Genomic DNA, 17,296 nt, shown 5'->3' on the forward strand with positions numbered 1-17,296 from the left:
GTGTGACTGGAAACCAGCTCCTAAATGAGTCAGTATGTGTCTTTTATTCATGAAGTTACAGTTATTAAAGTGTGCATTTTTCTTCTAAAGGTGCTCTAAAAAAATACGACTTTTGGACATGATTTTTTGAAAAAGTCCTTGCCGTCGGAGGGGGGTATCCCCCTCCCACACCCTCCCCCCGCTCGGTCGCTTCGCTCCCTCGCCGCTGGCGCCCCCCCTATTTCAAAATCCTGGATCCGCCCCTGCAAATGACATTCTAAAATTGATCGTCCGGACACACAACCCGTCCGGCCGGATACACATCAACTGGTCGTGGGTCGTTACATTTTTTTTCGGGGGGGCCGGGGGGGGGGGTGGGCGGCGCATACATTGCGAAATCTCATTGAGCGATTCCAACTCCAAGATGGCAGCGCAGGTGTTGAACAAACGTGCCTCATTTCTCGTGATAGCTAGATGTTTCCATCGCCAGGAGACGGTAAGTAACTAATGTGAAGATTTCTCCTATCAGTGTCCATATGCTGATATGATTAACGAAAGTTATTTGATATATTTAGAGCTTAGTTTAATTTATCCGTAGCGTAGGCCTATGTGTTTTGATTCTAGTTTGTGTTCCTTGCAGTGCACAAAATGTAATGTTTGGGACTGAAGTACCGGTACGCGCGCTACCGGTACCGGTACCTCGGCGATGGTTCGTGTAGCACTTTAGACAGCTGGCAACCGTCTGTTTCGAGGACTTTTTAAACATTTTTTTTCTCGTACACAGACGGCTCGCTATCGTGCAGCCACCATTAGGGGACTTGCAATGCGAAATCCTGTAGGGCCCTTTAATATTGTTCTTTGCATTTGATTAAAAATTGTGAAAATTAACGCGACCAAGTGAAAGTCCAAAATGAAATGCAAATTAATATTCCTTCTTGCCATTAAAATTTGAGAAAAATCAAGTTAAAAGGAACAAAAACAGTGACTTATCTCGGCTGTAGCGCAAATTCACTTCCTTGTTTTATCCGATCTTAAGTACATATAGCCATTGAGTAGGTATGTTGCAAAAAAATAAATCTCAGAAAAAAGGTGTTTTCTTCATCATTCATGGCATCATTTAGGGCTCATCAAGACCTTTAATTTAACACCTCATTTATCTCAATAGCCCCAGAAATATGAAAGTTCTTGTAGTTTTAAGGTCATATAAATCGCCTATTCAATTCTTATTTATTCCCTTGTTTTTTAAACATGAATATTGACAACAAAATATAACTTAAAGGACAAGTCCACCCAACAAAAACTTGATTTAAATAAAAAGAGAAAAATTCAACAAGCATAACACTGAAAATTTCATCAAAATCGGATGTAAAATAAGAAAGTTATGGCATTTTAAAGTTTCGCTTATTTTCAACAAAATAGTTATATGAACGAGCCAGTTACATCCGAATGAAAGAGTTGATGACATCACTAACTATTTCTTTTGTATTTTGTTATATGAAATATTCTAATTTTCTCATCATTGTCCTGTGAAACAAAGTTTTATTTTGCCCTGAACACATGGAGTTCCATTAGTTTAGCATTTTGTGCTTCAGGCAAGGAGGTCCTAATCGTCAAATTCGTAAAAATTGAAATAAACACTTGTAAACATCTCAAAATCAGTGATTTGAAGTCAGTTGGGAGTACCCTTCACGTATTCACCACCGAATCCATATTTGGTGAACGCAAATTCATGCGGGGGCTAGATGTGGCATATCGCATAAAATTTGTAAAAAGTTACAATTGATTTTGACATAATATTCAGAAAAGAATATCATATTTCACCATTCCCTCTTTCCTTTTCTATTTTTTTTGTTGTGAAAAATTTGGGGGCAAGAGCCCCCCCCCCATCTGTATGCCACTGCTATTGAAATTAACACATCAATTCATTAAGGTGTGATTTTAGTACAAGTAGTAGAATTTTTTATGCAATAACATGAACTTGCCTGGAATCTGTAAGACGTACTCTAGTGATCAGCATCTGATTCACTCCTTGTCCATGCTTCTATCAGTCTCAAAATGGTGATTTTAAGCCCACACAGTCTATATCTTCGCAAGTTATAAATTCACTGCCGATTCGAAAACATTGCAATCGCAAGAGTGTGTGGCCGGCAGCTGCGGCAATACTTGCAATTGCGGAAGCAGTGTATTCAAATCGACTTGAATTTATGATGTGCCAAGATATCATATATGATATAAATCACAGATTCTGATACATGTAGAAGCATGGATGAGTGAAACAGTTGCAAATATCCACAGAACGTCTTACAGATTCCTGATAAGTTCATGTTATTGCATCAATCAATCTACTAGACCCCCCCCCAAATCCCACCTTAATTATATTAATTCCTGTGAATTGACCAGGATGGTTTGTGTAGCAGTAGTGTAGTTAAGTGTAGGGGAACGTACATGAACCATTACCTGAGGTAATGATGAGGGAGACTGCATTTTAAGCCCTGTACTTACCTGAAATTTGATAATATTACATACTATTTTTGACTCGGATTTTAAAAAAAGTATCTGTGCATGTATTGCTAATTGCAAGTAAATGTTATGTCAGGTTTGCTGATAAATCTGTGGAAAGATGGCACATGAATTGTGGTTGTTGCTTGTCTTTGAATAAATTCATGCAGATTGACGTATGTGTAGGCAAGTGGCACTGTGTAGATACAAGATTAGTCCCTACCCCCTCCCTACACACACATTTTTGGGGCAGGGGTGATTGTTTGAGATTAAAGATGGGCATTATTTCCAAGCATAAATGTTTTAATGGTTGATATTTTTTACATAATTCAAAGGGAAATGAGGTGATGATATTTCCTTTAGTGTCGAGGCAGACCACTACTCCCACTATCCTACTTATATTTTGGAAAAGAGTTAAAAAGCATGATATTATCAGCCAAATCTCAGGTAAATAATCACTTAGATACAAAGAGTAATAACCAAATAGCAGTAATCTGACTGGATAAATGTTTTCAATACATCTTGTTTCCTATTTGTTTTTCTCCTTATATTGCTCACTATAGATGCAGCTTGCTCATCCATTGCACACAGTAAAGCTATACAGCACACAGATCTGTAGACACAGAATTCAGAGACTACACAGAGTAGTAGGGTGTAATACATCATCTCTGATTGCTGGAAGGAGACTTGGTATAGTCTCAATACCAGACCTAGTTACAGGGAGAAGATGGAACAGTACAGAGACAGGTGTCACAGAATCTCTAACTCAGGTTAGTCATTTACTGTCACAGAAACATTTAGAAAAAAAATATATAAAATTAGAGAATGAAGAAGTTGCTATTGATGCATTTTTGTAATGCAAAAGTATAATTTTAGGATGATTTAACCTTGAGAAGTAGAATTTTCTCTCATCATATTAACAATTTTAAACTAATCACAACAAAGTTAATACTCAGCTTTCATCAAGGAAAAGTGATCAATTTTTTTAATGTTTTATTGTACATTTAGTAAGCAGCTAAATGTAAGTATTGTGTGGATCATGGATATTTAACTTTTTCAGTGTACTTCATCTTCTACTCTCCAAAATGGGGTAGACTGGGGTCGCAATAGCACACAAAATAAAAAGGGGAAAAAATAAATTATGCACTTACCTCCATTATATGGATGAAGGTCTATTGTGAGTGACAGTGAGTCACAGAATCCTGACATCGAGGCACAAATGGACCCTCAACAAATAGCTGTTGTAGAGTGACAAGTAATGGAGTTTCAGCAATAATAATAATAGTAGCCAATGTTTATATAGAGCTTTTCCTAGAATGGCTTAAAGCACGTTACAGCATATTATTACCCTCATCATTGGATTCATTTCAATCCCGCACAAAGGGTGCACTATTTCCATTCCCTGGGGAGCATTCCTTGCAGCCTCATTATGGCTCTGGCAAATTCAAACATATAGTATCTTTCGCATCCTACCGGGTACCCATTTAGCACCTAGGTTGAGAGTGGCAAAGTGTGGATTAATGCCTTGCCAAAGGATGCTAGACCGCGGTGGGATTCAAACACATGACCCTCTGTTTACAAGACAAGAGTCAGAACCACTACACCATGGTTCTTCCATATAGCAAAGCAACACCCGTTGTGACGTAGCAATTTATTGACCCGTGCATGAGAAAAACTCAGTGCAGACTAAAAAATGAATCCAATCAAAGGAAAGAGTGATTTTTTTTTACTGGAAAAGTAAAATAACTAATTAAAAATAACTGCAGTAAAGTTTTTGTAGCCCAGGCATGTGGTTGCTGTAGCAACACAAAAATGATCCTGGCAAGGTTTGACATTTAATCTGTCAAATTTTTTTGTGTAGCTTGAACGTAGTTCAGCGGAGACCTAGTAATCACTTTTCCTGTAAGTATGTTGGTCTGTTAGTCTTGTCTGTTATTCTGTTCCAAAATGTTAAAGTTTTTGTTCAACTTGCTCTCATTTCTTTATTTATGCATCAGTTATGTTTATATTCGGTACATATGATTCTTGGGTAATACCACATGTGAGCCCATGAGAATGATGGGGTCAGAGGTCATCTAGAATCAAAAGGTCAAATGATATAGATCATATTAATCTTTTTTGAAGTTTTTGGTCAACTTTCTCTCATTTCTTTATTTCTGCATCAATTTCAATTACTCTTTTTCCAAAGGCTCTTTGGGTAATACCATGTGTGATTTGTTGAGGATTATGGGTCAAAGGTCATCTAGGGGTCAAATTGTAAAGTTTTTGTTCAAATTGCTCTCGTTTCTTTATATCTCCATCAATTATGTTTATAATTCGTACCAATGATCATTGGGTAATACCACATTTGTGTTGTTGAGGATGATTGGGGTCAATAGGTCAAATGTTATGAGGTCATGTCCATCCTATTTCATGTTTTTGTTCAACTTGCTCTCAACCGGTGTGTTGGCTCAGTTGGTAGAGCGTCCGTCTCACAACTGGGAGGTTGGGGTTCAAACCCCGGCCACGTCAGACCAAAAGACGTTAAAAGATGGGAGTTGCTGCTACCCTGTTTGGCGTTTAACGATTAAAGGGATAGGGCCTCGTCAATCTGGCGCTGCACAGCGGCTGCCAGGCCCAAGATCAATTGGGCAAAGCAAATTTTCGGAGTATTTCATTTCATATCTATTTCGAACAATAAAATACGGGTTTTCATCTTTTCATTTCTTTATATCTGCATACTTTGCACAAATAATCATTGGGTAATACCACGCATGTGTGCTTGATGAGGATGATAAGGTCAAAGGTCATCTAGGGGTCAAAAGATCATATTGCATACTTTATTGATCACAAAACTTGTGGTTCATGAACCACCTTGTGGATTAAATTATCATTCAGATTTATTGGTATTAAAGCAAATCGCTTTACAAGCATCAATATACAATACTTTATCATTCATTCACTTTGTTCTCTGGTGTGTGTGCGTGTGTTTATTCTGTTTAATAGATTGGAAGTACAGCTGGTTTAGAGAAGATTACTGATCCTTCCTCTGTTGGATCTATAGCAAGCACAGCGCAAGATATCCTTCAACCTGTAGGTGAAGTACCTTTTAGTGAGCTTGGTCTAGGAGGCTATACACCTATTGGTTTACTTCAGTCAGGATTAGAAATGTTACATGTATCAGCTGGTCTGCCATGGTGGGCTTCTATAATAGTAGGTAGGTCAGTAGTAAAGATTATAATCTTTTTAAAAGGGTGTTGGTTAGAATTATTTTCTGATTTAGATTGGTGTGTAGAGAATTGTATTGACATTTTTCTACAAGTCAGTAACAATGTAATTTACAGATAACAGATATCTTGCTAGATGAATAATTAGGTCAGGAGTTTTGAATTGTGGAAATTTGATTGCCTTACATCTTGACACAGGGTTTTAACACTAGTCAGTTTTCGGGAATTTATATGTTAAGAATTTGATTTTCATTTTCTTTGTCAATCGGGAATTCAGTGATGTGCAGGCAGGTGTGGTATTGCGTTGAGTGCTTGTCAAAAATATGGAGCGGCGGAGCGTTCTCTGACGATGACCAGCGTAGTGATAACACTGCCATAGTTAAAGCTTACTTTTGAAAATTTGTATAAGTGTGAAGTCGATGTGTTTTCTTTTTACTCAAACAGGAACTCTAATAGTGAGAACATGTGTATTCCCACTCATGTTAAAGAATCAGAAATATACTATCAGACTCAATAACTGTATGCCAACTTTCCAGAGGTTATCAAAGGAGATGAATGATGCAAAGGCCTGTGGAGATCAGTTTGAGAGTAAGTGTATTCATAATTTTAAAATCTACCACCAACTCCAATAGATTATTATACATCTACATCTGTATAGTACCATAACTATTCTTGCCCCACTTGTGCAAATAGTGTGATATATCAAGGAAACCTCTGAATAATACATAAAAACAAAAGGGAACGAGCAAATGGATCAAACTCCTTTGAATGACATAAAACTGATAATTAAATGTGAATTGTAACTGGGTATTTGATGTTGACATTATTGTATATTTTAGTTTTCACTGTTTTCATGCATTGATTATTTTGTCCTTTTTTGACATTCCAAGTATCTTTCCTTACACATTTGAATTCTTTCTGATTCTCTTTCCCTATTTGCTCCCTATTTGCCTTTACCACTTCTCCTTCACATTGTTTTTTAATCGATCATTCTTTTTCTCTGGACTCTTTCTTCCACTTTCTCACCCTCTTTTGCTTTTCTTTTTATTTATATGTATAAATAAAATCTAATTTATAAATATTCAATTTTTTGTTGTTATTAGTGACAAGAAAGAGTATGGAATTGCAGCAATTCATGAAGAAGAATGATGTTAATCCTCTCAAGAGTTTTGCTGGTATCCTTCTTCAGGTTCGTCAAATTCACAACTTGTTGAGAAATAGATTGGGTGTCATTTTTCATTTCTTTTTGTAGTAATCTATAATGGTTATTTTGTCAATAATAAAAATAATTGTCATCCAAACCTTTATCTCTACAGACAATGGTAAAGCGGAAAAGATGGCTACTCTGTTTTTATTCTCACAAAAACTACAGCATTTTCAAGCTTATTTGTCTTTATTTTCTGCCTGAAAATACTCTAATGATGTAAGGAGATGAAATTTTAATATTTTTTTATATTTTATAGTGCTAGAAACAGTGTAATGGGAAGGATTGTATTCTGGTTCATCTAATCAAAGTTGTACCATTAATCAACCCTGATATTACACCACCTCAAAAATAATTATAGTAATAGGCTTTTTTATCGCGTTTTATCAATCTATGACTGCTCAAAGCATTTCACAATTATTATTACTCGGTCACTTGATTCATAGCTTTTTTTAGTTGTCAATAGGCGTTTAAAAGCGTAACCTCTCATTCATGGTGTATGATCATTAGTAAATATTATTTTCTTTTTGTTACTTTGGCTTTTATAGGCACCCATCTTTATTTCTTTCTTCATTGGATTACGTCGAATGGCAACCCTCCCTGTGGAGAGTATGCAGACAGGAGGTCTATGGTGGTTTACCGATCTAACCACAAGTGATCCATACTATGCACTACCAGTCATTGCGAGTCTATCAATGTTTGCTGTCATGGAGGTAAAGTCAAAATGCATATATGCATTTTACTTGTACACTTTTCTATTTATTAAATGGGTACTCCAGGCTGAAATAATATGATTGGACAGGATAAAGAAAAATCAGAAACCACTGAAAGTTTCATCATAATCGGCAAAGGAATAACAAAGGTATGGTGTCTTAAAGATTTGCATAATTTTGGTAAAACAGTTCTGTGTATGTCTTTGAGTATTCAATGAGCAGATTAGTGATGCCACATCCCCACTTGATCTTTTGAAATTTATGATATGAAATTATGTTTTTATTTAAATCTTGTCCTCCAAGCATTAACAAAATTGGATTGACAGCTGATTTAATGCATTAGATATTCATTGCTGTATCTTATTTCATTATAGGGGAGACAAACATATTTATGTAGAAAATTTGAAATATTGATTTCATGTAATAACATAAGAAAAAAGAAAGTGGGAACATGACATCAACAGCCCAATGTAATGCCTATTCCTGATGACGTGCTTATAACTTCAAAAAATATTGCTGAATTTGTGGTATTGTCTGCAATATCTCATCCATCATGTTTAATGATCAGCTTTGATTGATTACACTAAGAAATATGATTAATTTAGTAATTTAAGATTGATGTGTAGCTATTTTATTTATATGACTTATTGCACCTTGTATCCCGTTGTCTTACTAAATTAAAAGAAATTATTTTGATATGTGTACTTATTATCTGGAGAAGAAAACATTTCACACCTTTTTCTGGACGCATCTCTGCTAATCAATGGTGTTGTTTTCCTGCCATCAAATCAGAAAGGCTGAAGAAGTGCCCAAGAATGGATGTGAAGTATTCTTTTTTTTTTATTGCTTAAAAGTTACTGTTATTGTAATTTTGCCATCCAATGGTAATTAGAGGGGTCAATCAAACTTCAGTTAAGAGTTCCATGGTAGTTACCATTGAATGGTAAAGTTACTATAATAGTATCTTCTATGCAACGGGGTCCCTATGTCAAGATGTACTTTTTCATATTCAATTGGTTATTCCTCTGGATGGCACATAATTGACATGAAATCAGACCTAACCTGGATTAGTTATTTATCTCTTTCAGCTAGGAGGAGAGGCAGGTGTAAGTAATGCTCAAGCTCAGAAGATGAGGAATGTTCTTAGGGTGATGCCTTTTGTCATCCTTCCTTTCATTGCTTCACTTCCAAAGGTTAGTGTTGAATAAGACACATTTGAAAGCCAGAGAAAATCTTTACTTTACATAGCAACATACCTAGATGTAATGACTTGCTTTGATGGAGCAGAATACTGTGATTCTTGATGATTTTATTGTGGACTGATGACCAGATTTTTTTGTATTTTTTTTTTTTAAATGCAATGGTGTCATTATAATTATTTATTAATACTGTTTTGTTTGGCGTCACCTGTGCCTGGGAGGCAAAAAGTGAACTGAATCAGTATGACACACAGGTCTCTCCTCCCAATATAACGGATTGGGGTAATGCAGGTGGACTACTACTCTGGGGTTTTCCTCCTACTCTTATACGAATAGTGCAGTGGGTTCTTGACCTGCATAGTAGTGACTCTCCTCTACATGTGCTCTCCCAGGGATAGAGTGCTTTCCACTGTAAATAAGCCTGATACTAATGCCAGAACAAAATGAGGAGTATGGTATTGCTTGTTTTATGAAATAGTGATATTGATTGTTATTTCTAAACGATCCTTATCTCAAAATAACGATCAGTTTAGTCACGACTGGTCTAACAGCAGATCCAAGATTTGAAAATTGGGGAATGCAAAGAACAGGTTAGAAATGGAAGGGGTGCAGATGATAATTTTCTTTATATATTGATATATATGCTCAAGGGATGAACCTCAGAACATCGATGTCAGCCACTGCTGGTCATAAGAAAAATCATAGGGAAGCCGTAGGCAAAAGAAATGCCTGGTTACTTGAACACTGTTAACCAATGATATTTTATTTCATTTCATCATTAAATGCTGGTCTGTTGCTGAACTGTATTCTCAGTTTCCTTGTTTATCATCTTTTTATAGGCGGTCTTTTGTTACTGGTTGACGTCCAACCTCTTCTCAGTATTTCAAGTTGGTCTCTTGAGGTTGCCAGTAGTAAGACAAGCCCTTGACATCCCAGAGAAGATTCAACATGATCCAAAGGATCTACCAAAGAAAGAAGGATTCTTCAAGGGACTCAAAAAAGGTAGAATCTTCATCTTTATGTTTACTCATGTATGTTCTATTTGGATATAACTGCTGCAAATGAAAAACAAATCTTGATAGAATATGCATTTCCATTTGATTCTTTTCCAAGGGAAGCATTTAACTTTGATCTGTCTCTTAGACTTCATTACTACTGATTAGATGTTCATTTGTTTGGTTGGACAGTTACCTTGTCATTGTGTGACAAAGTCATAAGGCCAATAACATATAAGAAAGATACAAATTATATTAATTAAAAATAGGTTAATTAAAATAGGTCACAAAGGGTCAAAGATCACCAGCAGGGGTCAACAATCCTTTTGGCCATATGTTAAAGTTTTTAATAAAATTTCCATTCTTGCCCATAACTTTGCCCTCATTTTCTATGTGTTATTACACTTTGTGGTAGATGTCTCATATGGAGCTGATGGTCACCCAGAGGTCACTGGCATGGGTCAACAATGTTAGTTTTTTCCAAGATTTTTTTCTTCCCAGATTCGATCTTAATTGCCATATTTTCTATGTTATTTCCAACAATCATCTCAAAATTGTTGTCATGTCATGCGGCATTGAGCAAGACACATTTTGGCTATTACCATGTGTTGTAGCACATTGTGATTCTTTGTAGTTTAATAGTGTTTTTCAGCATGTTTCAAGACTCCAATTTGGTTAAACCTCAACTCAACTAATTGATTTTTTTTCTTTGTTGCATCAGGTTTTGAGAATGCTCAGACAAACTACGATGTAGAGCAGAATCAGAAGCTACACCTGAAGAAGCTGAAGGAAGCAGGAACTGGCCCTGTACCCCAGACATTCACCTTTGACCCCACTAGGCAGCAATCAAGCTCCAGTCACCAAGCACCTCCTCCCAAACAGATTAGAAAGAAAGTACGATGAATAGATACTCTGCTGAATCTAAACAGATTCAAACGATTGGACTATGAACTTTTTTTATGAGAGAATAGTTATTTACCAGACATCAGTGGTAAATGGAGTAAAGGGTTGCTGAGACGCTATTATTTCGCTCTTGTGCCAAGTTTGTACATCAGAACGATCAATCTTTTAGCCCTTTACAGATATATCCTTACCCCTGTCATTGGATTCTGGCTTACCCGCATGTTATGTGCACATTCTCCACTCCTGGGGAGTATTCTAGCTCAAGCGTATAAGCTGAAATGGCTAGTCCTACTATATTTGCCTTTGCATTATATGATTAAATCTTTCCAAATCAATATGTTGAATATACATTGTTAAGATAGGATAATTGTTAAGGAGAAGAAAGTTGTATGAACAAAGTTGTATTGCTATAGTCAAGTAAATGGGTTTATTTCCATTTGGCTACTGCCAATTGGTTCAATGATCAACTTGTCTACTAGTATTTGGTCTACCATCATGTTGTCTACTATCCGTACGGTCTAATTGCCATTTCGTCCACTCAACATTTCATCTAATAACCAGTTGATCCAATAGCCATTAAGTCCATGTACCATTTGGTCTAATTGGATGTGTTAATTGGGCGACATGATTGAAAAGAAAATGGGTATTAGACTAACTGGTTATGAGATGAAATATTCATAGACGAACTGGTGATTAGACAGTGATTATTTTCCCAAATGGTTATTGGGCCAAATGGCTGTTAGATGAAATGTTGATGGATGGACATGGCATTAGACTAAATGAAGGTAGACAATGTGATGAGTAGATCAGTTGGCAGTAGACGAATCAGCAATTCAACATAAACACACGCAGCATTGCAGCATGATTCACTCAATTCTACTTTACTATGTGGAAAAGAAAATGGGGGGGGGGGCAACGTCAATTTAAAAAGTCATGAGAATTTGATGATAACCATTGATTTATGCAAATGTGCCCATTTTATTATCTAATTATTCAAAATTTTGTGAACACAACTTTCCTGATTGCCTAATTTTTAAATGACGCTTTTGTGATTGTGTCCAACTCTCTCAAATTCATGGAAGTTTCACAAAGCCTATTTCCTTATAGCTGTTATAAGCTACTGAAATCCTTGAATGTGATCAGCTGAGGGCATCTGTAAATCAATGAGATAGATTTTCTTACAATAAATTTTATGAATGCTTTGTGCAACATTAACACCAGAATCAATTTCCCTACAGAATTATTCATCAGGCATTTCAATTTCCTAAATAGAGAAATAATTTTTCATGTCTGGTAAACTTCAGGATGTACATGTATGCCTTGCAAAAATAAGTGATATTAAAATGGAAGTGATATTTAAGAAACTTTACCATTATTTTTGTATGATTTAAGCTTTCTGTAAAATGCATTTTATGTGAAGTAATGACTCTTTCCATTTTGTCAAATGGCTTATTCAACAGATCCATGGTTATAACTTTAACTAGTTTTCAGGCTTCACAGGAGATACGGTAATGATGGCAAATCACCTCAAAGATTTCAGACACAGAAATCTCTTCAATAGTGTCCTACATTCACTGTTTTTTCAAGCTAATTATTATATGCATTTCGGCGGCATTCATCCGAACCGTTGTATCAATCAGTTTTGGTAAAAATCTTGAGTTTGAGATTTTTTCAGAAAATGAAGGTACAAAACCAACTCTATACATGAATTCTAGGTAGCAATTTTTTTTAGATATGTGGGGATTCTCAAGGCAAAGCCATACAAATTTTTGATAAAATGCGCAAATCCCATTGGAATTGTGTCCTGTACCAAAGAAAACAACAGTTAAATGCGCTTTAATATGCAAATACGCATTCAGCAAACCCGTTGTATCTGCATGCATTGACTTTGCACATAAAAGAGTGGTAAGATGTTTTGTTGATCGTGCTTATTGAAAATGCGGTCAGCATTTTTGTACAGGGAATATCTAAACTGCTGAAACCGAAATTACAAGCATGTAGCTGTTATGCAATGATTTCTCAAATCTTGGTTCTGTGTAAAATTAAAGATATCAATGTCAAGCACCTGTCTTGGTCTTTCCTAACACATTTTTTTCCAGCAATAAAAGACTTGCAAGGCTTGGAGGAAAAAGTGCAAATTATAGTAAACTTTGAAGTTGATTTTCTGTGAAATGGGTTTCACACTCATGTCGCGATACAACGGTATGGCTCGGATGACCGCCGACGAATTGATATTAGACCTTAATGGCGATTTTCCTGTTTTCCTGAAAAAAAAATGTTTCAATATTTCCATTGACATTTTCAGAACTGAATATTCAAATGATTGGGCTGAAGGTGATATGATGAAATAATTGAAATGTAGAGTTCAATCCAATGTCACATTGCCCTGAAATAACAAAGGTGGTATTAAAACTGGTATGTATCAGGTGCACTGAATTTAGCAGGGACAGTAAAAAGGGTCTCAGTTGGTGTTTTATAAAGCTTTTCATACTATATTCATTATGATTATTATTTATTTATCATACTGCGCTTTTCACATTAGGCCCAAACACGTACGTGAATCCCTCCAACTCAGTGTAAAAAGTGGGCGGAGCTAAATCGGATTTTCGCGCCTAGCAACCCCGTTAACAACGCATGTAAGCATCGTTCTGCTCACTCTCCATAATGTCTGCGATATTAAAATCCTAAAAAACCATAGAATCGTTCAAATTTAGTAAGGCTATGAATGTTTATCATTTACATTGACTATCGGTGTACAAACTCATACCGAATTTACCAGCAAGTGACGGTTATATTACGAATTATCAGCCATTTTAATGAGTGATACAAAGTGCCAAAATTTATGAGAATATAGTGTAAATTTTGTATAGCATTTCAAAATCCTTAATTTAAATATTTTCATAATTTTTCATTGTTTTAAAAAACATCTTATTACATTTAGTATAATTTTCCCTAACTGATAACGTTGATAGATTACTGTTTCTCGGCTTTATGAGGAAATGGCAGGCCTTCAAAATCAGGTTAATTTTTGTTATATTTCTAAAAGAAAATTGTTAGATTCGAACTACTATACCAACTGTTTGCCCGAAGGAGGGTTATCATCTCATAATGTTGTGTAAATGATACATTACAATATATTTTAGGAGTGTAGTAATCCATGTTAGATAACATTTTTTAGGATGAGTTTCGTAATGAAGAGAAAAATCAAGTTCATTCTTAGCACGCGAGCCGCAGAATGATAATTTTTAGCGCGCGCAGACATGGCTGATCCCCTGGTGTGTCGCGCGGGATTATCTAGTCCCATACCGGTGTCGGGTGATAGATCCACGTACCTTGTCCCCTTGCAGTGACCACTGTTGAGTTATATAGTGCTTCATTTTGATACTCAATCTGTGAAATACCGATATCGAAAAATGCTCGGAATATACCTGACACATATTAATGATTTCATTTTCGAGAATTATTATTTCTTTCCTGCATGAATTACAAAACGTCAATCTTATAGGTCAAGAATCATGATAGAAATTGTCAAGATTTGGAAAATATCATATTAAGTTTGCCCAATGTCATCAGTATCTCACTGTATGTTAAACAGAAAATATAGAACTGTATTTTTTGTAAATTCCATGGCCGCCTCACGAACTTAAAGAGATGGTATATACTGAAAAAGAGGAAGGGCCGGGAGCCGGGTTCAGGTGTCTCAAGCGGATCGGGAGAAGGGGGGGGGGGGTCCTTTTCCCACTCTATTTCAAATAACCTTATTTTCTAATATTAATTCCTGTTGTTTATCGTGGAATTTTACCTTTTATCATAATTATAATTATATACAATATGAGGATCCTACTATAAGTTTTCAAGCTGTCCTGTTCAAGATTACTGATTTTTTTTCCGTGGGTCCCATTAGCCCCTTTTTCATCAATCATCTTCTCGGTGTCTCTGCTACCAAGATTGACTAGGGAGTGGAGGGAGGGGGGGGGGGGCGGGCATAAGTTATCATCACTCACTTTCGCCCCAGACAAGTGCCTGTTTGGTATATTTTATTGCAACTTCTCTTTTCCTCCTATCTCCCTGTTCTCTCTTTCTTTGTTTTTGTGTTTGTGACATTTTATATCTCAAAGATCAGCTCTCCCAATCTAAATTTCAACCGTCTCATATTATTCCTTCCCTTCTGTTATGGTCAAGCTCTCCTCCAATAAAACTAACCTATTCATATTTGCCCCTCTTATTTCTACCGGCCTGCAATCTCATTTTGGCCCTTTTCAGTATCCCTCATCGACCCCTCCCCATTGCAACTCACCATGATTTTAAGTCATTATCACGAGAGCATGGATAGGAATATTGCAGATCTATAAAATTGCTATTACTTTGATTTTAAAATAATTTGAGTCCCCCCCCCCCGGCGGCCACGCAGGTCGGTTTCATATGTCGCATGATGGTAAAGGTGGCCGTGGAATTTACAAAATATACACTTGTTCTATATTTTCTGTTTAACATATACCGTGAGATATGACATTGGGCAAACTTAACAAGATATTTCCCAAACCTTGATAATGTTGTAATTTTTAACTATATAAGTTAATGTTACACATTCTTGACACTAGGCAGTTTGACTTTTTGTAATTCAGGAAAGAAATAATAATTACCGAAAATGAAATAATTTATGTGTCAGGTATATTCCAAGCACTTTTAGATATTGGAAAACTATTAATTTCACAGATTGAGTATCAAAATTAAACACTAAAACTGCACAGTGGTCATCGCAAGGGGGAAAAGGTACGTGGAATATACAACCCGACGCGGTATCGGACTGGATAATCTGAAGGGACAGTCAGGGCGATCAGCCCTGTCTGCACACGCTAAAATTTATTATTCTGCGGCTCGCGTGCTAAGAATGAACCTAATTTTTCTCATCATTACGAAACTCATACTGAAAATTTTTATCCAACATGGATTGCTACACTCGTAAGTTTTATTGTTATGTATCATTTTCACAACATTATGAGATGATAATCCTTCTTCGGGAGAACAATGGTATAGTAGCTCGAATCTAACGATTTTCTTTTAGAAATATAACAAAAATTAACCTGATTTCGAAAGCCCGACATTTCCTTTTAAGCGATGGAGAAAATAGCCTACCAACGTTATCAGTTCGGGAAAATTATAGTTAAAGTAATAAGATGTTTTTTAACACAATGAAAAATTGTGAAGATATTGAAAATAACGATTTTGAAATGCTATATGAAATTTACGCAATATTTTCATAAATTTTGGCTTATTGTATCACTCATCAAAATTACTGGTAATTCGAAATCTTTTCCACACTTGCTTGTAAATCTGATATAGGTTGATACACTGATAGTCAATGTAAATGATAAGTATTCATAGCCTTACTAAATTTTAACGATTCCATTAGTTTTTAGGATTTTAATATCGCATACATTTTGGAGAGTGAGCAAGACGGTGCTCACATGCGTCGCTAACAAGATTGCTAGGCGACCTACCGCGAGAGGGCTTTTATAATGGCGGGCTCCGCTGAGTTGATACATAGCCTATAGGTGGTTCACGTACGTGCAAAGTGCTCAACAATGAATTAATTAAATAGAATTATATAATCTTAGAATCACAAACTATGAAAGTTATGGGTTTTTAATTCCTTTCTTAAAATTGCTACTGATGGAGACTGACAAAGGCAAATCATTGCAGTTTTTAATCTGACACAGTAAAAGTTACCAGCTAATCTACAAATTAATGAATATGAGAGGAGCGGGTCACCTGCCGATATAAGTGTTCATAAAATTATGCACAAATTAATAATTTCTTATGTGCCAGGTCAGCTATATATGGATATATCATAGAGTACAAGAAATGGTCACCAGTCAAGCATTAAGTCATTTGTAACTTGAATAGCTTTGTTAAACACCAGCAAGGTATGTTGTAGCATGCCTGTATCTTTTGATAAATGTGTGTCATTTTTATGAACATGCTAATGTGTGCTTACTAACAAATATTGAAATATGCAAAAACCTGTACATAGAAAACCATAAAAAAGCACCTTTGTTAAATCTAGCCTTTGTGTTGGATTGTAAAAGAGCTTCGTGGGGGGGGGGGGTGGGGATTGGTGGCTGCCGAGTGTAAAAAAATGAAGTCATGAGTGACTGAGCATAAATTAAAAAAGATTAGTTTTTAATGTGCATTAATACTACTTTGTGAAAACAGCAATCAAATATAATTTTTAGGCATTTCATCTTGCCAACTATTCTTATATCCCCTGATACTTTACCCTTTTCTCTCTCTCTCTCTCTTTCTCTCTCTCTACTTTCTAAAACCCCCTCCTTTCCTTCTTTCATCATTGGTTCACCATCTCTCTGCTTTTATCACTGCTTAAAGTATATTAATAACCTCAACCTGAAAATCATAATATTGCTAGAGAATTCACCCGAGGAGAAGAACAAAGGAAATCATAGGGTAACATATATGTATACAAGTATAACAAATCGGGGGGGGGGGGAATCTGGGGGGTCAATGCGATTGGACAGTATCCGTGAGAAACAAAAGCGCATTAAATGGGTTATTTCGGGTGAGTAGGCGCACAACGAGA

The 17,296-nt window shown here is 36.0% G+C and overlaps 1 protein-coding gene across 1 annotated transcript; it reads left to right on the forward strand.

Moving 5' to 3' along the window:
- Positions 1–352: 352 nt before the first annotated feature.
- On the forward strand, positions 353–13,139 carry LOC121408066 (mitochondrial inner membrane protein OXA1L-like). Its single transcript, XM_041599391.1, has 9 exons — positions 353–475; positions 3,042–3,248; positions 5,464–5,674; positions 6,129–6,272; positions 6,788–6,873; positions 7,437–7,601; positions 8,690–8,794; positions 9,640–9,802; positions 10,517–13,139. Exons 1-9 carry the CDS (start codon positions 404–406, stop codon positions 10,696–10,698), a joined length of 1,335 nt encoding a protein of 444 aa, XP_041455325.1. The 5' UTR covers positions 353–403; the 3' UTR covers positions 10,699–13,139.
- Positions 13,140–17,296: the final 4,157 nt, after the last annotated feature.

This window comes from Lytechinus variegatus, chromosome 2 (genome assembly GCF_018143015.1).
Source record: "Lytechinus variegatus isolate NC3 chromosome 2, Lvar_3.0, whole genome shotgun sequence".
In the NCBI taxonomy this organism is placed as follows: domain Eukaryota; kingdom Metazoa; phylum Echinodermata; class Echinoidea; order Temnopleuroida; family Toxopneustidae; genus Lytechinus; species Lytechinus variegatus.